Here is a 22,020-nt window from a genome sequence, read left to right on the forward strand (position 1 = left end):
CCATTTTGCCAAGCTAATGCGGACATATCCTTCCTGACTCGTGTTTTCCCCCCTCCCTTCTCTTGCTCATTGTGTATTCATTAGCTGCCCTCCTCCCAGAGTCTTTTTTTTTATTTACACATCCAATCACTGAGTCACCTCAGCCTTACTTGTAAACACAAGTGATCAGCTAGGCAGGGAAGTAAATGGAAGAGGAGGAATGTATTATAGATAAAAAGAACTCCCAGAATTCAAAATAACTCCCAGCATTCAACTTTTTGGCACTGTTTGGCACTAGGGCCAGTGCTCCTAAAGTATGTAATAACTCCAAACCATAACAGCAGAAAAAGTTTTGAATGCAGGATTAGCATCTTTATCACTTAATACACTCAGACCAGTTGCTGTTGAAATTTGATTTTTATGGTGACAATACCGCTTTAAAGAGAAAGACACCATGTGGAACGGGAATGACACCAATTAGGAAAGAAGGAAAAAGCGTATGGAAACTTTCTTAAAGAGAAAGAGGGAGAAATCTGTGGGAAGGAAGTAAACCCTTGTGTATAATAATGTTGAGAACATGGCATCTAACTCGAGCAAAACATTAAGAAAAAGGACCGTACAGTCTCCAAAACCCTGGCACCCACTGTTTAGTTTTGAGTCGTAGAAGCTGCAGGGTTCTTATAAAGGTTTTTCACATCGTATGCTGGGCATACACGGATGCAATTATGCGCCGGATTGAGCCGCTGGCTCGATGCCGGCGCATCCCCGCTCGTCCGCACGGATCAATTCCCGCTTGGATTGAGCAGGGAATCTATCCGGCAGGTCATCGGACCTGTTGGATATTATCAATCGAGCCATCAGCCATGTATGTCCAGCATTAACGACCTGCAGTAACTGCTCTTCAGGAGATGTTTCTGGGAGTAGAGTCTTCTAATGCTGGGCATACACGGGTCGATCTAGTGGCCGATTAGCCGCCGGATCGACTCCCACCGCGTCCCCGCTCGTCCGAGCGTGCACCCGGATCGATTCCCGCTCGTCCCCGCCGGCGCTTCTTATCTTCTGCGCGATTTGTCGCTATTGTCCGCCCGCAGGTATCGAGCGCGGAATCGATCTCCGCGGTAATCAAACACATTGGATATTATCAATCGAACCATTAGCAGCTCGATTGATAAGGAACAAACTGACCGTGTATGCCCAGCATAAGTCCTCCGGAGATACTTGATCTATGGCAATGGACTAACTCCCAATTCAAGATACTCATTGTGTGCTCTAAGTAGAAAACTAATTTCAATGGAGAAAAAAGTGGAGCTAGTACTACAATGGGCATGATTCACAAAGCTTTTTCACCCGTTTTCACCTACATTTTTAAGATTCTAAAAAATAATATAATTAAGGTAAGAAAAAGTAATATTGTAATATTGAATAAAGCTAATCAGGACCAACTTACTTTGTGTGATTATTTTGCTTGTAAATGTGCTGAAAGGCTATCTTTATCAATTAGGTGATAAGTCACGTATGATAAGTTTTGTGAATTATTATTATTATTTAGTATTTATATAGCGCCGACATATTACGCAGCGCTGTACAGTGTGTATATATATATATATATATATATATATATATATATATATATATATATATATATATATATATATATATATATATATATATATATATATATATCTTGTCACTATCTGTCCCTCAAAGGAGCTCACAATCTAATCCCTACCATTGCCATATGTCTATATTATGTAGTGTAAGTACTGTAGTCTAGGGCCAATTTCTTAGGGGGAGCCAATTAACTTATCCGTATGTTTTTGGAATGTGGGAGGAAACCGGAGTTCCGGGAGGAAACCCACGCAGACACGGAGAGAACATACAAACTCTTTGCAGATAGTGCCCTGGCTGGGATTCGAACCAGGGACCCAGCGCTGCAAGGCGAGAGAGCTAACCACTACGCCACCGTGCTGCCCAATAGAGCCCATTGTGTATTGTGACAGATTGCAAGCAAGAAACTCCGGTATAACACTATAGCATGTGCTAAAGGTACATACACATGTCTGATTTTTCCAAATGACCGGTAGTCCGGACGTCAAATCGGGCGTGTGTACAAACGCTCTTTCGGCTGATAAGGCTGGTTTTGACGAGCTTTATCAGCCGAACAATCGTTTGTACACACGCCCGATTTGATGTCCAAATGACCAGTCCCAACGATCGGTCGTTTGGAAAAATCAGACGTGTGTATGTACCTTTAGACTACTGCTGCATATCCTTGGTCAGGAAATTAAGATATAAAGGCATTTGTATAAAACCATGGACCACTCCGCAGCTAAATTTAGATGGATGAAATGGAAAGTGAAATGAATACATCTACTAAAAACTTGAGTCATCTCACTAACCGTATCCGTTGGACCCCGATATATATAAAAGCTACACGATGTGGAGTTTATTATATATTTCATAGGAATCTGCCTAAAAAAATACTGGTAAATTAAATGGAATGTGGTAAACAGATTTAATTCCTTCTAGGGCACATACTGATGTAAATAGTTGTAGACAGTCTGTAAAACAACAAAGGAATATGCATAGGGAAATGCCTACCTCCCATATTACTGAAAACATTATCTATACTGTGGAATCATGCCATTTAATTATACAGAGGTTAACGTGTTCCACGATGTCTTTACTTACAGAGATGGTTATGGATTCCTGCACATCTTTGTGGCTAACCAGCTGAACATTGCCATCTTCATAGTAATGAACCTACCAGAAAACAAAAATCCTATAAAGCATATATGTCAAACTCTGGCCAGTAGAGCCATCACATTTGGCCCACAAGTGCTTTCCCCACTTTGCATTATGTTTGGCCCAGTCTAGACCACCATGAAAACTACATTAAAGGTGAAGAGGGGGGGGGGGGGGGGGACCAAGATACTGTATGGGGAAGAAGGGGGGGGGGGCATTAGACACCAGGGTACTATATAGGGGAGGGACACTAGTCACCAGTGAACTATATCAAGGAGAAATGAGGACACTAAACACCAGGGAACTGTATAGGGGAGGATCACTAAATATCAGGGTATTTTATAGGGGAGAGAGGACCACAAGACACCAGAGAAATGGTATATAGAACAGGAAGCAATTCAACCTCAGGGAACTATATAGGGGAGGGGGCGGGTACTAGACACCAGGGAACTGTATAGGGAGGATAACTAAATATCAGGGAATTTTATAGGGGAGGGAGGACCGCAAGACACCAGAGAACTGGTGTATAGAGGAGGGAGGGGGACAATTAGACCTCAGGGAGCTTTTTAAGGGAGGGAGCTGGCCACTAGATATTAAAGGACTTACGATGTGAATCCTAAAAAAAAAAATAACAAAACAAAACAAAAAGTTATGTACCTCTTTCAAAGAGCATTACTCTGAAGTACATCTGTCATGTAATCCCGCCCACATGACACGTATGAGACTGCTGGGAAAGAGGACGCGGGGAGGTCAGAGCTCAACACCTGCGCATCCGCACTAGCGGCTATGTGGTCAGCGCAGGAATACATTTAAAGCGGCGATTCTGGAGACAGGCAATACAGCATTTGAAGGTGAAAAGGAGGGCACGGATGGTCTCCCAAGAAAAATGGTCTTTGAAAGAGGTACATAACTTTTTTTTTAGGATTCGCATCATAAGTCCTTTAACCACTTGAGGACCACAGTCTTTTCGCCCCTTAAGGACCAGAGCCTTTTTCTTCATTCAGACCGCTGCAGCTTTCACGGTTTATTGCTTGGTCATACAACCTACCACCTAAATTAATTTTACCTCCTTTTCTTGTCACTCATACAGCTTTCTCTTGGTGCTATTTGATTGCTGCTGCAAGTTTTAGTTTTTATTATATTCATCAAAAAAGACATGAATTTTGTCAAAAAAATGATTTTTTTTTTACTTTCTGTGCTGACATTTTTCAAATAAAGTAAAATTTCTGTATACATTTTTGTCCAAATGTATTGTACTACATGTCTGATTAAAAAAAACCCATTCAGTGTATATTTATTGGTTTGGGTAAAAGTTATAGCAGTTACAAACTATGGTGCCAAAAGTGAATTTTCCCATTTTGAAGCATCTTTGACTTTTCTGACCACCTGTCATGTTTCATGAGGAGCTAAAATTCCAGGATAGTATAAATACCCCCCAAATGACCCCATTTTGGAAAGAAGACATCCTGAAGTATTCACTGAGAGGCATGGTGAGTTCATAGAAGATTTTATTTTTTGTCACAAGTTAGCAGAAAATGACACTGTGACAAAAAAATAAATAAATAATAAAAAAAATAAAATAAAAAATAAAGTTTCCATTTCTTCTAACTTGCGACAAAAAAAAAAAATAAAAAATGAAATCTGCCACGGACTCACTATGCTCCTCTCTGAATACCTTGAAGTGTCTCCTTTCCAAAATGGGGTCATTTGTGGGGTGTGTTCACTGTCCTGGCATTTTGGGGGGTGCCTAATTGTAAGCACCCCTGTAAAGCCTAAAGATGCTCATTGGACTTTGGGCCCCTTAGCGCAGTTAGGCTGCAAAAAAGTGCCACACATGTGGTACTGCCGTGCTCAGAAGAAGTAGTATAATGTGTTTTGTGGTGTATTTTTACATATATCCATGCTGGGTGGGAGAAATCTCTCTGTAAATGACAAATTTTTGATTTTTTTACACACAATTGTCCCTTTAGAGAGATTTCTCCCACCCAGCAAGGGTATGTGTAAAAAATACACCCCAAAACACATTATACTACTTCTCCTGAGTACGGCGATACCACGTGTGACACTTTTTTGCAGCCTAGGTGTGCTAAGGGGCCCAACGTCCTATTCACAGGTCATTTTGAGGCATTTGTTTTCTAGACTACTCCTCACGGTTTAGGGCCCCTAAAATGCCAGGGCAGTATAGGAACCCCACAAGTGACCCCATTTTAGAAAGAAAACACCCCAAGGTATTCTGTTAGGTGTATGGTGAGTTCATAGAATATTTTATTTTTTGTCACAAGTTAGTGAAAAAATGACACTTTGTGAAAAAAACAAAAATCAATTTCCGCTAACTTTTGACAAAAAATAAAATCTTCTATGAACTCGTCATACACCTAACAGAATACCTTGGGGTGTCTTTTCTAAAATGGGGTCACTTGTGGGGTTCCTCTACTGCCCTGGCATCTTTACAGGCCCAAAACCGTGAGTAGTCTGGAAACCAAGTGTCTCAAAATGACTGTTCAGGGGTATAAGCATCTGCAAATTTTGATGACAGGTGGTCTATTGGGGGGGGTGAATTTTGTGGAACCGGCCATAAGCAGGGTGGCCTCTTAGATGACAGGTTGTATTGGCCTGATCTGATGGATAGGAGTGCTAGGGGGGTGACAGGAGGTGATTGATGGGTGTCTCAGGGGGTGGTTAGAGGGGAAAATAGATGCAATCAATGCACTGGGGAGGTGATCGGAAGGGGGTCTGAGGGGGATCTGAGGGTTTGGCCGAGTGATCAAGAGCCCACACGGGGCAAATTAGGGCCTGATCTGATGGGTAGGTGTGCTAGGGGGAACAGGTGGTGACAGGAGGTGATTGATGGGTGTCTCAAGGTGTGATTAGAGGGGGAGAAATAGATGCAAGCAATGCACTGGCGAGGTGATCAGGGCTGGGGTCTGAGGGCGTTCTGAGGGTGTGGACAGGCGATTGGGTGCCCTAGGGGCAGATAGGGGTCTAATCTAATGGGTAGCAGTGACAGGGGGTGATTGATGGGTGATCAGTGGGTGATTAGATGTCAGAACAGATTTAAACAATGCACTTCGGAGGTGATCTGAGGGTAGGTCTGGGGCAATCTGATGGTGTTGGAGGGTGATCAGATGCTTGTAAGAGGCAGGTTAGGGTCTGATCTGATAACTGGCAGTGACAGGTGGTGATTGACGGGTGATTGATGGGTGAATGACGGGTGATTGACGGGTGATTGACGGGTGATTGACAGGTGATTGCAGGGGAGAATAGATGTATACAGTACACAGGGGGGGGAGGTCTGGGGGGGTCTGAGGTCGTTCTGAGGGTGTGGGTGGGTGATTGGGTGCCCTAGGGGCAGATAGGGGTCTAGTCTGATGGGTAGCAGTGATAGGGGGTGATTGATGGGTAATTAGTGGGTGTTTAGAGGAGAGAACAGATTTAAACAATGCACTTGGGAGGTGATGTGACGTCGGATCTGCGGGCGATCTGATGGTGTGGGTGGGTGATCAGATTGCCCGCAAGGGGCAGGTTAGGGGCTGATTGATGGATGGCAGTGACGGGGTGATTGATGGGTGATTGACAGGTGATCAGTGGGTTATTACAGGGGGGATAGAGGCATACAGTACACAGGGGGGGCGGGGGGGGGGGGGGGTGGGGTGTCTGGGGAGAATCTGAGGGGTGGGGGTTGGAGGGAGCAGGGGGCAGTTTAGGTTTAGAAAAAAAAAATAGCGTTGACAGATAGTGACATGGAGTGATTGACGGGTTATTGGGGGGGGGGGGGTAATTGGGTGCAAACAGTGGTCGGGGGGGGGGGAATCAGTGTGCTTGGGTGCAGACTAGGGTGGCTGCAGGCTGCCCTGGTGGTCCCTCGGACACTGGGACCACCAGGGCAGGAGGCAGCCTGTATAATAGGCTTTGTATACATTACAAAGCCTATTATACACATCCATGGCGGCGATCGGGCAGCTAGTAACCCACCGGCGCTTCCGAACGGCCGGCGGGTTACAGCGTGAGGAGGGCGGAGCCTGTCGCCGGCGGCTGATCACGTCCCGAATGACACGTTCGCCGCATAACCACGCCCGCCGCCACCGCCGATGGGCGTATTGCGGTTGTTTGGGCCCAGCCCTTGCCGCCGCCCATCGGCTTAAGGCGGTTGGCAAGTGGTTAAAGAGAAACTCCAACCAAAAATTTAACTTTATCCCAATCAGTAGCTGATACCCCCTTTTACATGAGAAATCTATTCCTTTTCACAAACAGACCATCAGGGGGCGCTGTACGACTGATTTTGTGGTGAAACTCCTCCCACGAGAAAAGTTCAAACTTTTGGCAGTTTCCTGTCTGTGAACCTTGTTGCATTGTGGGAAATAGCTGTTTACAGCTGTTTCCAACTGCCAAAAACCATGCAGCAACTACATCACCTGCCAACAGTAAAATGTTCACTGGAGTTCCTCTTTAACCACTTAAGGACTGCAGTCATAAAACCCCTTAAGGACCAGAGCCTTTTTTTCCATTCAGACCACTGCAGCTTTCACGGTTTATTGCTCAGTCATACAACCTACCACCTAAATGAATTTTACCTCCTTTTCTTGTCACTAATACAGCTTTCTTTTGGTGCTATTTGATTGCTGCTGCGAGTTTTACTTTTTATTATATTCATCAAAAAAGACATGAATTTTGTCAAAAAAATGACTTTTTTAACTTTCTGTGCTGACATTTTTTAAATAAAGTAAAATTTCCTATACATTTGAGCGCGAAAGTTATTCTGCTACATGTCTTTGATAAAAAAAAACCCATTCAGTGTATATTTATTGGATTGGGTAAAAGTTATAGCGTTTACAAACTATGGTGCCAAAAGTGAATTTTCCCATTTTCAAGCATCTCTGACTTTTCTGCGCACCTGTCAGGTTTCATGAGGGGCTAAAATTCCAGGATAGTACAAAAACCCCCTAAATGACCCCATTTTGGAAAGAAGACATCCCAAAGTATTCAGTGAGAGGCATGGTGAGTTCATAGAAGATTTTATTTTTTTGTCACAAGTTAGCGGAAAATGACACTTTGTGACACAAAAAAAACAAAAAAAAAAAAAAGTTTCCATTTCTTCTAACTTGCGACAAAAAAAAAATGAAATCTGCCACGGACTCACTATGCTCCTCTCTGAATACCTTGAAGTGTCTACTTTCCAAAATGGGGTCATTTGTGGGGTGTGTTCACTGTCCTGGCATTTTGGGGGTGCCTAATTGTAAGCACCCCTGTAAAGCCTAAAGATGCTCATTGGACTTTGGGCCCCTTAGCGCAGTTAGGCTGCAAAAAAGTGCCACACATGTGGTATTGCCGTACTCAGGAGAAGTAGTATAATGTGTTTTGGGGTGTATTTTTACACATACCCATGCTGGGTGGGAGAAATATCTCCGTAAATGGCAATTGTTTAATTTTTTTTTTTACACACAATTGTCTATTTATAGAGATATTTCTCCCACTCAGCATGGGTATGTGGAAAAATACACCCCAAAACACATTATACTACTTCTCCTGAGTACGGCGATACCACATGTGTGGCACTTTTTTGCACCCTAACTGCGCTAAGGGGCCCAAAGTTCAATGAGTACCTTTAGGATTTCACAGGTCATTTTGAGAAATTTAGTTTCAAGACTACTCCTCACGGTTTAGGGCCCCTAAAATGCCAGGACAGTATAGGAAGCCCACAAATTACCCCATTTTAGAAAGAAGACAACCCAAGGTATTCCGTTAGGAGGATGGTGAGTTCATAGAAGATTTTTTTTTTTTGTCACAAGTTAGCGGAAATTGATTTTAATTGTTTTTTTCACAAAGTGTCATTTTCCGCTAACTTGTGACAAAAAATAAAATCTTCTATGAACTCACCATACTCCTAACGGAATACCTTGGGGTGTCTTCTTTCTAGAATGGGGTCATTTGTGGGGTTCCAATACTGCCCTGGCATTTTAGGGGCCCTAAACCGTGAGGAGTAGTCTTGAACCCAAATGTCTCAAAATGACCTGTGAAATGCTAAAGGTACTCATTGGACTTTGGGCCCCTTAGCACAGTTAGGCTGCAAAAAAGTGTCACACATGTGGTATCGCCGTACTCAGAAGAAGTAGTATAATGTGTTTTGTGGTGTATTTTTACATATAACCATGCTGGGTGGGAGAAATATCTCTGTAAATGACATTTTTGATTTTTTTTTACACACAATTGTCCATTTACAGAGAGATTTCTCCCACCCAGCATGGGTATGTGTAAAAATACACCACAAAACACATTATACTACTTCTCCTGAGTATGGCGATACTACATGTGTAACACTTTTTTGCAGCCTAGGTGCGCTAAGGGGCCCAACGTCCTATTCACAGGTCATTTTGAGGCATTTGTTTTCTAGACTACTCCTCACGGTTTAGGGCCCCTAAAATGCCAGGGCAGAATAGGAACCGCACAAGTGACCCTATTTTAGAAAGAAGACACCCCAAGGTATTCCGTTAGGGGTATGGTGAGTTCATAGAAGATTTTATTTTTTGTCACAAGTTAGTGAAAAATGACACTTTGTGAAAAAAAAACAATAAAAATCCAATTTCCGCTAACTTTTGACAAAAAATAAAATCTTCTATGAACTTATCATACACCTAACAGAATACCTTGGGGTGTCTTCTTTCTAAAATGGGGTCACTTGTGGGGTTCCTATACTGCCCTGGCATTTTACGGGCCCAAAACTGTGAGTAGTCTGGAAACCAAATTTCTCAAAATGACTGTTCAGGGGTATAAGCATCTGCAAATTTTGATGACAGGTGGTCTACGAGGGGGCAAATTTTGTGGAAACGGTCATAAGCAGGGTGGCCTCTTAGATGACAGGATGTATTGGGCCTGATCTGATGGATAGGAGTGCTAGGGGGGTGACAGGAGGTGATTGATGGGTGTCTCAGGGGGGCGGTTAGAGGGGAAAATAGATGCAATCAATGCACTGGGGAGGTGAACGGAAGGGGGTCTGAGGGGGATCTGAGGGTTTGGCCGAGTGATCAGGAGCCCACACGGGGCAAATTAGGGCCTGATCTGATGGGTAGGTGTGCTAGGGGGTGACAGGAGGTGATTGATGGGTGTCTCAAGGTGTGATTAGAGGGGGGAAATAGATGCAAGCAATGCACTAGCGAGGTGATCAGGGCTGGGGTCTGAGGGCGTTCTGAGGTGTGGGCGGGTGATTGGGTGCCCGCAAGGGGCAGATTAGGGTCTAATCTGATGGGTAACAGTGACAGGTGGTGATGGGGGTGATTGATGGGTAATTAGTGGGTGTTTAGAGGAGAGAATAGATGTAAACACTGCGCTTGGGACGTGATCTGATGTCGGATCTGCGGGCGATCTATTGGTGTGGGTGGGTGATCAGATTGCCCGCAAGTGGCAGGTTAGGGGGTGATTGATGGGTGGCAGTGACAGGGGGTGATTGATGGGTGGCAGTGACAGGGGGTGATTGACAGGTGATCAGTGGGTTATTACAGGGAAGAACGGATGTAAATAATGCACTGGCGAATCGATAAGGGGGGGGGGGGGGGGGGTTTGAGGGCAATCTGAGCGTGTGGGCGGGTGATTGGGTGCCCGCAAGGGTCTAATCTGATGGGTAACAGTGACAGGTGGTGATAGGGGGTGATTGATGGGTAATTAGTGGGTGTTTAGAGGAGAGAATAGATGTTAGATGTAAACAATGGATTTGGGAGGTGATCTGATGTCGGATCTGCGGGCAATCTATTGGTGTGGGTGGGTGATCAGATTGCCCGCAAGGGGCAGGTTAGGGGCTGATTGATGGGTGGCAGTGACAGGGGGTGATTGACGGTGATCAGGGGGGATAGATGCATACAGTACACAGGGGGGGGGGGAGGGTCTGGGGGGGGGGGTCTGGGGAGAATCTGAGGGTGGGGGGGTGATCAGGAGGGAGCAGGGGCAGTTTAGGGACTAAAAAAAAAATAGCGTTGACAGATAGTGACAGGGAGTGATTGATGGGTGATTAGGGGGGTGATTGTGTGCAAACAGTGGTCTGGGGGTGGGCAGGGGGGGGGGGTGGGTCTGGGGGGTGGGCAGGGGGGGGGTCTGAGGGGTGCTGTGGGCGATCAGGGGGCAGATCAGTGTGTTTGGGTGCAGACCAGGGTGGCTGCAGCCTGCCCTGGTGGTCCCTCGGACACTGGGACCACCAGGGCAGGAGGCAGCCTGTATAATACACTTTGTAAACATTACAAAGCGTATTATACGCTTCCTATCCGGCGATCGTCGGGTTAACAACCCGCCGGCGCTTCCGATTGGCCGGCGGGTTGACGTCGCGGGTGGGTGGAGCCTATTGCCGGCGGATGCGCGCGCATCCCAGCGCGCGATCCCCGGCCAAAGAGTGCCCCAGGACCTGATGCCATTCTGCGTTACGTGGTCCTGGGGCTGCCACTTTGCCGCCGCCAATATGAAGTAGGCGGTCGGCAAGTGGTTAAGGTTGCCCAAAACTTAGTCCCAGTGTTCAATTTCGTCCACTTTGTATTCGAGTATGCCACCCCTGCTATAATACCCTCAATTTGTAGTTTGTTTGTTTTTAACTGGCTAGCTGTTTACCTGGATCTTAAGTACTCCAACTAGTTGAGCTGTAGACTGCGAAACAGTAAACTTCCATTCAGACCTCCAACGGCCATTCCTATGCAAGAAGAATAAATATATTCCATTAACATGGATGAAACTTTATACTGCACTTTACCCATCTTCCGATTTTTGTTATTGTTCCATTAGTTATGAAGACATTTTAACCACTTTAGGATTCTTGGTACACATATCTACGCCCCTTTAAACTTCACGTGCAGAGCAGGGGGATAGATATGCGTACTGCTGCCTTACCATAGTGTTCATGATCCCCCCCCCCCCCCCACTGTTTTCCGTCGATCCACTGTCCCAGCCCCCTCCATCTGTGATCAGGATGTGAGAATCTTTTATTCTCAATCCAGATCACAGTTCCCCTGTCCTCAGAAAGCTTGAAAGGGTCACACAAGCTCTCAGACCCAACACTTCACTGTTCTTCCGTGTTCTATTAATAGAAACACGGTCTCAGTAGCACCATCTTGTAGCCAAAAAGTAAAAATACACCTAATTATACCAGTATACTGTTTTACATAGAAAGTTTATTATTATTATTATTTATATTACATTTAACCCCTTCCAACCCTGCCCCACAGTTACAGAAATAAAATATTTGTTAAAAAAAAAACACATTTTTTTTTTTTTGTACATAAATAGTTACCTTAGGGACTTTTCTAATATGGATGTCATTAGAGTATACTAATGTTAATTTTGGGCGCAAAAAAAAAAAAAGTCTTGTAATAAGTGAAATCGTATTAGAAATCTCTAAACGGAAAAATTCTCCTTTATGTTCAGATAAAATATTATCGCCATACACTGTACTAGGGACACAATTTAAACGTTGTAATAACCGGGACAAATGGGCAAATAAAACGTGTGGGTTTTATGTATCGAAGCACATTTTATTTTAAAACTATAATGGCTGAAAACTGAGAAATCATCATTTTATTCTTTTTTTTCCTTTTTATTCCCTTTACAATGCATATAAAATAAAATAATTCATAGCAAAAACTACCACCCAAAGAAAGCCTAATTTGTGGCGAAAACAATATATAGTTCATTTCAGTGTGATAAGTAACAATAAAGTTATCGCTGAATGAAAGGGAGGAATGCTGAAATGTGAGTGGTTTCGGTTTTAAGGGAAAAAAAACTGATCCTGAAGTGGTTTTTAAAGTAGATGAAATGCGTTATCAATTTGTCTTGGGCATTTGGTCTTTCTACTGCATGAACAGTATAACTCTCAGTCAATTCCAAGTTCATATTTTGATTGGATGTTGAATAATAGTTCCAGCCACTGCTTCTGAAATTCTCCTTCCTGTGCCACAATGTATCAATCCTCCTGCACCATCAGGTATATTCTCAACTCTACTGATGTTCACTCCATCAAGCGTAATAGGTTTTTCATCATAATAACCATACACAAGCATATGCCAAGGTACTTTGGTTGTGGCCAAAATAGCTGGCACAATCAAATCCATAGTCAGACTAAAGCTACATACAGACATTACAGTTCGGTCACCCATGACGATCACAGGAGAAAATAAAGCATCAGAACACGTTAAGCAATTCCATTAGTAATCTGTTGGTTCGTAACGATCAACTGACACTATTGTTAGATGCCTCCAACTTGTCTTTCTCCCTCGGGATCAGTTTATTTCAGTGCCAGCTAATAACACTGCTCAATGTTAAAAATTGGCTGCTGCACAGATATCCGTATTTTCTCATTCATTAAGGACCCAGCAATTCTGTTACTAGGCAATACGGCCATCAATATGCATCATCCTACCCACCAACTCACATAACACTGCAACATCTGCCAAATCTTATTTAACATCTAAATGGAACGATTCACAACCTAGATTTAAAACCCATGGTTTCCAAGGTGCATACAATCATGATTTAGGAACAAATGATGAAGAAATGATTGCCATTATTGAGGATCACATGCCTAACTTTGCTACAACCTGGGCTCTATGGGTTGACTATACTAATAAAGTAGGCCTCAAATACCGGCTGTTTTTTTATACCTAGTTTAAGCCAATCTGTTTTCTTCAGTCTTTACTGTCTGCATACTTGTTCCTATTCACAAAGTTTGCATTACTAATACAGTATAATCTTGTTATAGTAAACTCGGCTATAGTAAAACTATGGATAAAAGTAAACTACTTTTCCAGGTCCTGGCTAAGCTCCATTATAAGTATATGCACGTAACGCCTGGTATAATAAATCCATATATAATAGAACTTCAGGTTAAGTAAACCTGTTATTTGAGCCCTCTGCTCTTTGTATCCAGCTGCTCTCTTCAGGCTTCTCTGGCCTGCATGGATTTCCCTTTATTACTGTACTAGCCGGTGCCACTGGCTAAAAAGACTGCATCAACTGGTGAGCTGCTGCCTGATTACTGTACAACATGTATTGAACGCTGCATTTTATCAGGCTTTGTTGATTGAACTGAAGGAAATGTGCTACTGTACTTGCTGATGCACAACTGTGTCGACTAGTGAGCTGCTGCCTTGTTACAGTATGTATACAGCACTGGTCATATTTAATCGGGCAGTTTGCTGGCTAAACTAGGGAACTGTGTGACTAACGGCTAGTGTATGTGCGAAAAGACTGCTTTATCTGGTAAACTGCTGCCTGATTATGGTACTGTATGGATTGAGGGAGAAGAAAAGCAGTCCCTGGAGCTCAACTGCAATGGTAAATCTAATTAGGTCAGGGAGTCAACCAGTCCACACCTGGATCCTTCAGGGTGTAATAGTCCACAACCATAAAAGAAAAGCAAGAAGGGAAGCGAGGAGAGCCTTAAACAGTTTGTCTCAGAAATCAATTGTTGCCATGACTCGATTAGGTTCACTCTTGAATGCCACTGCACCAATTTACATTTCTTGGATGTGGATGTGCAGTTTGATGGAAATATGTTCCACACTGATTTATTCAGAAAAAGTTCTGACCGCAATAATGCCTTATTGGCAACGAGCTGCCATCCACGATCCTTTATACGGGGGCTTCCCAAGAGCCAATTTAGTCGAGCAAGACACATCACATCTAGTGATGCTGCTTATGCTAAACAAGCTGAGAAACTTGTCAAAAATTTTACAGCACGGGGTTACACTACACAGGAAGTGAAAGATACGGCACAATTGGTTGCGCAATTGGACAGGAAAGATCTCAGGTAGAAGGGAACTAGAGTACAGGACTTCAGGAAAATACAATTCATTTCTACATATGACAATCATGCTAATTTAGTGAAAAAAACGATTTTGGAAAATTGGTAACTTATTGAAGCTGACCCTCTGTTGTCTAAGGTATTCTCCTCCCCTCCGTCTTTTGTTTATCGTAAAGGAAAAATTTTCCGAGATAAACTAGTGAAAGCTGATATTAAAAAGCACGTTGTTCAGGAAAGGACTTTCCTGCCAAAAAGATGGGAACTTTTTCCTGTTTAAATTGCCAACACTGTTCCAGCATCATAAAAGGCGACCACATTAAACATCCCACCAGGGGCTATAAAATTAATATTAAATGTCTTGTGTTACTTCTAATGTTATTTATTTTTTGAAATGCCCCTGTGGGATGGGCTATGTGGGACAAACTTCCGAGAGGTGAGTGTGAGACTCAACGAACACCGATGTAACATCCGTTTGTATAGAAAATACCATGATGATCCTAATAGGAAATTTGACTCTCCCATAGGGAAACACTTTACGATTGTGATCACACGGTTGGTGAACTACGCTGGTGCGTTCTTGAAAAAGTCATTATTGCAGAAGGAATGGACGGAGAGATATCATTGTTGAGACGAGAACATAGATGGATCAATAAGCTAAGTACTTTAGCAAATTGACTGAACAATGAATTCAATTTAAAATGCTTTTTATGAATATTTTTTGGATGAAGCGTATTGCCCCTTTAAAAAAAAAAAAAGAAATTGGACAAGTGTTCTTTAAATATGTGCCCGCCCCTTTGGGTGTGTTTTTTTATCCATGGTGTGTTATATATTTGTGAGTATTGACTTTGTGCTGTAACACTTGATAAAGGCCCATCGGCCAAAACGTTGTGTTTTATCACTATGGTGCAATAAAAAAAACAGTGCTCTAACTGCATTTATCCAGGTAGAGACCCAGTCACTTTTTTTTTTACTGTATGTATTGATCACTGGTGGCATTTAATCAGGCTGGGTTTGATGGATGAACTGAGGGACCTGTGTGACTGTATCAGCCGGTGCACCACTGCATCAACTGGTGAAACCTAGCTTGGTGTACACAATGCAATTTTCTGTCAGATCGATAGGTCGAATCAATTTCCGGCATGTCCAATCTGCTTCCGACTAAGAACTGGATCAATTTTGTGCAGTACCAATCTGAAAATGGATCCCGTTTTCAATCGGGGGCAGATAGGACATAACAGAAATTCAACCCTTCGTTTTGACGGAAAATTGCATTGTGTTTATAAGTTTGTCTGAATTGTCTTTTTTAAAAACCGTACTGTTTGGGGTTTGAATTCAACCACAAAAAAATTACTCCCAATTATTGACTGAATGAACATACAGTACTACAGTATACTTTATGTGCTTTAGGATGACAATTTCTGATATAGTAAACTACTCTGCCCGGTCCCTTGGCGTTTCCTATAAAAGGATTCCACTACACATAGTATATGACATCACTCGGTTGCCTGATTAGCTCACAAAATATCTGAAATGGAAGCACATCATAACCCAAATATACATAACATTTAAGTATATAACACATGCAATTAAGCAAATTACCCACAAACATAGGCAAGACATACCAAAAGTTCTTAGGCTGGAACTGGTGGCTCTCAATGCAAGCTATGATGGTCTGCTGTCCATCTATTGTCTTTCCATAGACCTGATGAAAACAACACATGCTTCAGTGGCAGGAACTGTAATGGATACAATGAATACTGCACAATTACTGCATGCAAAAGGAAAAGCAGCTTCAGGGCTCGTTTCCACTATAGCGAATCCGCATGCGAGCACCACATGCGGATTCGCATAGGCAATACAAGTGGATGGGATGGTTTCCACTTGTGCGTCGTGCGGGTGCGTTTTGGTGTGTGGGGGAAATCTGCACGGCAGAGCCGTCAGATTTTGCGTGCGGCTGGAATGCGGGCGAATCACCCGCAATGCTTTTAATAGGGAAAATCGCATGCAGCTTTGCCATGCGCTTTTCCCCGCAATTTCGCGTGCAATTTCGCATGTAATGTTATGGAAATTTACACAGGCAGTGACATGGTTAAATTCGCCTGCTTCTTAGCCATGCGAAATCGCATGCGAAATCGCGGGGAAAACCGCATGCAGAAACTCATCCGCATGAGATTTCGTCCATGGTGGAATCCATGCGATTCCGCACCGCAACAGTGGAAACGAGCCCTTAAATTTGAGAACCTGTTTCATGTAAATGGCAATAGTTTGATAAAAAAAAATATTCAGAATTATCGCTGTTATGCTGAAAATTCTGGAGCAACAACAGCATCAATGTACCTGTTACTGGTGTTTAAATTTCTATCATATGGCATAGTTGACATATCATTGGCTATTTACCCAGAAAATCAATGATGTGCAGGATACGGCTACCAAAGAGTTGTCCTAACTTAAAGTGAAAGTTCCCAGCAGTGTTGTCTCACCTCCCATAAGCACAGATCATCACTCAGCTGTTGCTAAGCATTGAGTCTGTGCAGAACTGAGGCCCTGCAGAACTGAGGGATAATTGTGATTGTGTACGCACCTGTAGTTCTTCAACCTCCACATACTCAAGAATCAATGTAGCCATCCAGCAGTGGCTGGATCGTGTACTGGTTAAAGGGAACCCAAGGTAAGAGAGATATGGAGGCTGCCATATTTATTTCCTTTTAAACAATACCAGTTGCCTGGCAGTCCACCTGAACTGGTGTCTCTAATACTTGTAGCCATAGACCCTGAACAAGCATGCAGCAGACCAGGTTTTACTGGATTAGCCATATGCTTGTTCCAGGGTTTTGATTCTACTAATGCCAGAAGATCAACAGGGTTGCCAGTCAACTGGCATTGTTTACAAGGAAATCAATATGGCAGCCCCCATAGCCCTTTCAGCTTGGGTTACCTTTAAGGGCTCTGCCTCTGACACAGGAGACCAGGATTTGAATTTTGGCTCTTCCTGTTCAGTAGTCCAGCACCTATTCAGTGAGGAGACCTTGGGCAAGACCCCCTGGCACCGCTACTGCCTATAGAGCCCACCCTAGTGGCTGCAGCTTTGGCACTTTGATTCCACCAGGAGAAAAGTGTGTCTTCTCTTGTCTAGCCATTTGTTCAGTGGCCATAAGGGTATATTCACTAAACTGTGGTAATCAGAATAATGTGTGTAAATTGTATATACATAAATACACACATACACACCTCTGAATGAGGGGAGAATGGATTACTGCTAAAATTAGTGATGTACTATATTGTTGTTCATTATGTCATAGCTTGTTGATATAATTTTACTAGTGACATTTAGAATCCAACATAAAGGTCCGTACACACGCTTGATCAAAGGCAACGACGGGTCGGTCGTCACCTCCTGCTGGGCGTGTTTTCAGCAGACAGTACAGCGTGTGTACAGTCTGTCGCAGCCTCATCAGTCCACCGACAGACTGTACACACGCTGTACTGTCTGCTGAAAACACGCCCAGCAGTAGGTGACGACGGACCAGTCGTTGCCTTTGATCAGGCGTGTGTACGGACCTTAACCCCCACTCCTCACTTTGAGAAAATACAACGCGCATTATCACCTCACAGACACACTGCTACACAAAGCTTTAGAATACACCCAGCCATGCCCCGGGATCACAAATAAAACGGTATCCAGTCCTCTCAGTTTTTGACATTTGGCATCAGTTTTGTATGGCTTCGTTCACACATAAAAGGTGTACATTTTCAGTCCAGTCCTGTCAGTTTTGTATCAGTTTGTGATGGGCGTGTTCACACTTGAAAGATGTACAGATCCAATCCTGTGAGTAAAACGGATAGAAAACTGATCCAAAACTGATAGACTGGATACGTACAGATTTATACGTGTGAACCAAGCCTCAGGCTATGTTCCCACTTGGGCTGAGAACTGACTTTTTTTTTGTCTGTTCTTCGCTGAGTACTAGATTGACCGTGAACAGCTCGTATTTAAGCACTTCTCTACCACAGTTTTTTTCCCCTCAAAAGCTCTTTCCATTCATTCGGTAATAACTATCGCTAATTCTCACACTGAAATGATCTATATATATTATTTTTTGCAGGACAATCTAGGCTTTCATTGGGCAGTAGTTTATGCTAAGACTTATATTATTTTATATGCATTTGACAGGGAAGAAGGAAAAAAAAATCACCATTTCTCAGCTTTCAGCCATTGCAGTTTAAAAATAAAATGTGCTATCCTGGTACACTACATTTCATGTGTCCACTAACAGGAGCTGCTCTCTCCTATACTCACTATATTATACTAGTATGGTTTAACTGTACATTACAATACATGAAATCTACTTTCAGGAAAGATGGAAAAGATACTTAACAGTGCAGACGCCACTGGGATAATGATCTTTCACATATGTTCGTAAAGCACTGTCGCAGGCATCTCTCCAGGACTTCAGACTTGTGTCTCCATCATCAGGGTGAGGATCACTTGCATCTTTTCTTAGGTGGTCAAATTTAAATGCGATTCGATTCCGGGGATCTAAAAATCTTCCATTGCCCAAATCTCCATGTTCAGTGATAAGGACCTACAGGTCAAATAATACATATATTTTATTTAGCATTTATATAGCGCCGACATCTTCTGCAGTGCTGTACAGAGTATATTGTCTTGTCACTTAACTGTCCCTCAGAGGTGCTCACAATCTCAAATACTTTGAGTTAAAAACTATGAAAGTTGTGGACCATATTAAACCCCTTGCCGTTCCAATTGTTGCGGCAAGGGGGCAGCGCAGCACTTTTTTTTATTTTTATAAATCATGTAGCTAGCAGTAATAGTAATAGTGCGTGTGTATAAGCACTAACTTTTTAAGTATCTGACTTTGCATCTGACAGGTTTATGGGTATAAAGTTGGGTATCACGTGCAGTTTGTGTGCCTACTACTGTAGCTTTTACAAATCGCTAGATTGGACATCCTGCTTAGTTTGAACAAAGCAATAAGAATTCCACAATGCAATGTATTTCTCAAATTGTATTTTTGAAAATTTTAAATATTTTCTTCACTTTACTTACATTTGAAAGGTCAACTGCTCCTGTTATAAGAGGTCTGTGTGACGAAGCCGGAGATCAACTTTACTTCCAGGTGGTGTTGATAACTAAAATTTTGTACATATGCTAGATGGTTCTAGGGTGTGTGGCAGCCCCAATGTGTTGCCGACAGTGTTGGATCAAAACCACTCCTACATGCACTGCACCCCTCTCCATAGCAACAACGCATAGGTTGTTTTGTCAAGCTTTGAAGGTCAAAAATATTTTGTAATGTTTATTTCAGTTCTCCAACTAGCCTGCTTTATTTCCCCTTGACTTCACTCTGCCGACAGTCAGGAAAGAAACAGACTTGAGATTGCTAACCAAAACAGTCTGGTCAGATGATTCATCCAAAGTTTAAGTACTTTCTCCCTCTAGAAAACCTTATTCCAAAGTGTAGGTGACTCTTACCGGGTCATCGTAGCCTTCAATCCTTACAGGAGTAAACTGATCCATGTTGTACTGGGCAAATGCACTGAGAAAGAAAGGGAAAATTTGCCATATTATGTATCTTTCTTAAAGCGTACCTGAACTGAAATGTTTTTTTCAGACACTGCAGTAGCAGGAATCCTATGAATAGTACTACAGATCCTACTACAAGATATGAAATTGCCACCAAGAGACTTGGGCACAGGATACAGCCGATATATGGACTTACCCTGCTTCTGCACAAGTCCCGGCAGCTTCATTACTATTCCCCCTCCAGGTTGACGTGGATGGTAGGGAATTATGTAATTCAGCTGCCAGTTATTACTGGCGGATGAATTACAGTGTTTTAAAAGTAACTTAAAGTTACATACATGTTAATCTATAAATAAATAACACATATATAAGCAGATAAATACCAGTTCTACTTACATAACAGATGTATTGCACTGTCCACGTTATGATTCCTATGAATGTTATAAAGGAAAAGCAGAGAATCCTATTCTAGACAGTTTCCATCTTGGTTACCTTTGAATTAAGCTAATCCAGACATTTCCTCTTTTTTTTCTCCTCTTGCCAATTGTCTATTGGTTACCCGCCCTCATCTCAGAGTCTTCAGACACTCCCACTGAGGTCTATACTAGGAGTGCACTGTCTTATGTCATTAGGAAGGAGGGGGAAATAAAGGGAAGAGGAGAAATATTAGAGATAAAAAGATCCCCCAGCAAGCAACTGTTTGACAATGGCAATTAAAGGGCCAGTGCTCCTAAGGTATGTGATAAATCCAAACCATAACAGCAGAAATTTTTTTTGTAAGTTTTGAATGCAGGATTAGCATCTTTATCACTTAATACACTCAGACCAGTTGCTGTTGAAATTTGATTTTTATGGCGACAATCCAGCTTTAATCTCCGTCTTCTGACGGCGCCCAAGTTACTCACTGTGCACCACTACAGCTGTAATTTATATTACGGTCTATGGTGGCGCCCAAATCTCCTGTGCTGCCTCGGCTACATCCCCCTATTGAATCACAGGGTTCCTGTAAACCTATATGACAAAAGTCGGGGACGAGTGCATTTAAACTTGGCATCCTTGAGTAAGGTGTGTGCATACCCAGCAGAACTAAGCGCCCGTGTCTGGAGGAAAAAAACGCAGAGCACAAATGGCTTCCTTCTACTGGACATGCAGGGACCTTACTCAAGCATGCCTAGTCCAGATAATTATTATTGATTTATGCCGATGAACTCGTCCAGAGCCAGAAGATGAAGAGGGTATTGGGTTTGAGAAGGATCCGCAAGAACTGAATAAGTGTCTAACCACCACCCCCCCCCCCTTCCTCATTTAAAGGTTTGCTTTTAAGTATAGTTCAGTTATTTGAATTTTGAATTGTTGCATCAGTGAACATTTGCTATCCATTCTGTATTCATGTCACATTGCCTACTGTATGTAATAATTACCTCCTCCTTAGGCCTTGCTCACACTATAGGCATTACACAATTCAGCAAAACAAATTGTGCTATATGCAAGGACATCAGAGATGCATAGACTGCACTTTGACATTCCCACTTATGTAATGCACTGCAGCATGCATTGCTGTAAATGCAGTGCAGCAAGCATTTTAGTCCAACTGCATGTAATTAAGTGGTATCAGCACCGCAACAGACAGTAACAGAAATGCCTTGCGTTGTATATGCCCGGTCACCTGTGCCAAACAGGGTGAATGCAGATGCCTTGCGTCGTATATACACAGCCACCTGTGCCGCACAGGGTGAATGCAGATGCCTTGCGTTGTACATACACGGCCACCTGTGCCGCACAGGGTGAACGGAGATGCCTTGCATTGTATATGCTCGGCCACCTGTGCCGCACAGGGTGAAAAGAAAATGCCTTGCGTTGTATATGCACAGCCACCTGTGCCGCACAGGGTGAATGCAGATGCCTTGCGTTGTATATACACGGCCACCTGTGCCGCACAGGGTGAACGCAGATGCCTTACGTTGTAAATACACGGCCACCTGTG

The 22,020-nt window shown here is 43.0% G+C and overlaps 1 protein-coding gene across 1 annotated transcript in view; it reads right to left on the bottom strand.

Annotated features, from left to right (window-relative positions):
* The window catches only part of CAPZA1 (capping actin protein of muscle Z-line subunit alpha 1), a 120,553-nt gene that overhangs the window by 22,682 nt on the left and 75,851 nt on the right, over positions 1 to 22,020 (bottom strand). Inside the window, exons 4-8 of the mRNA XM_068269734.1 lie at positions 19,986 to 20,049; positions 18,868 to 19,074; positions 16,114 to 16,193; positions 11,308 to 11,386; positions 2,671 to 2,742 (exon numbers count right to left, since the gene is read on the bottom strand). Coding sequence (XP_068125835.1) covers positions 2,671 to 2,742; positions 11,308 to 11,386; positions 16,114 to 16,193; positions 18,868 to 19,074; positions 19,986 to 20,049 — 502 coding nt within the window. The remainder of the gene's footprint in view (positions 1 to 2,670; positions 2,743 to 11,307; positions 11,387 to 16,113; positions 16,194 to 18,867; positions 19,075 to 19,985; positions 20,050 to 22,020) is intronic.

The sequence above is a fragment of the Hyperolius riggenbachi genome, chromosome 2, assembly GCF_040937935.1.
Source record: "Hyperolius riggenbachi isolate aHypRig1 chromosome 2, aHypRig1.pri, whole genome shotgun sequence".
NCBI lineage: Eukaryota > Metazoa > Chordata > Amphibia > Anura > Hyperoliidae > Hyperolius > Hyperolius riggenbachi.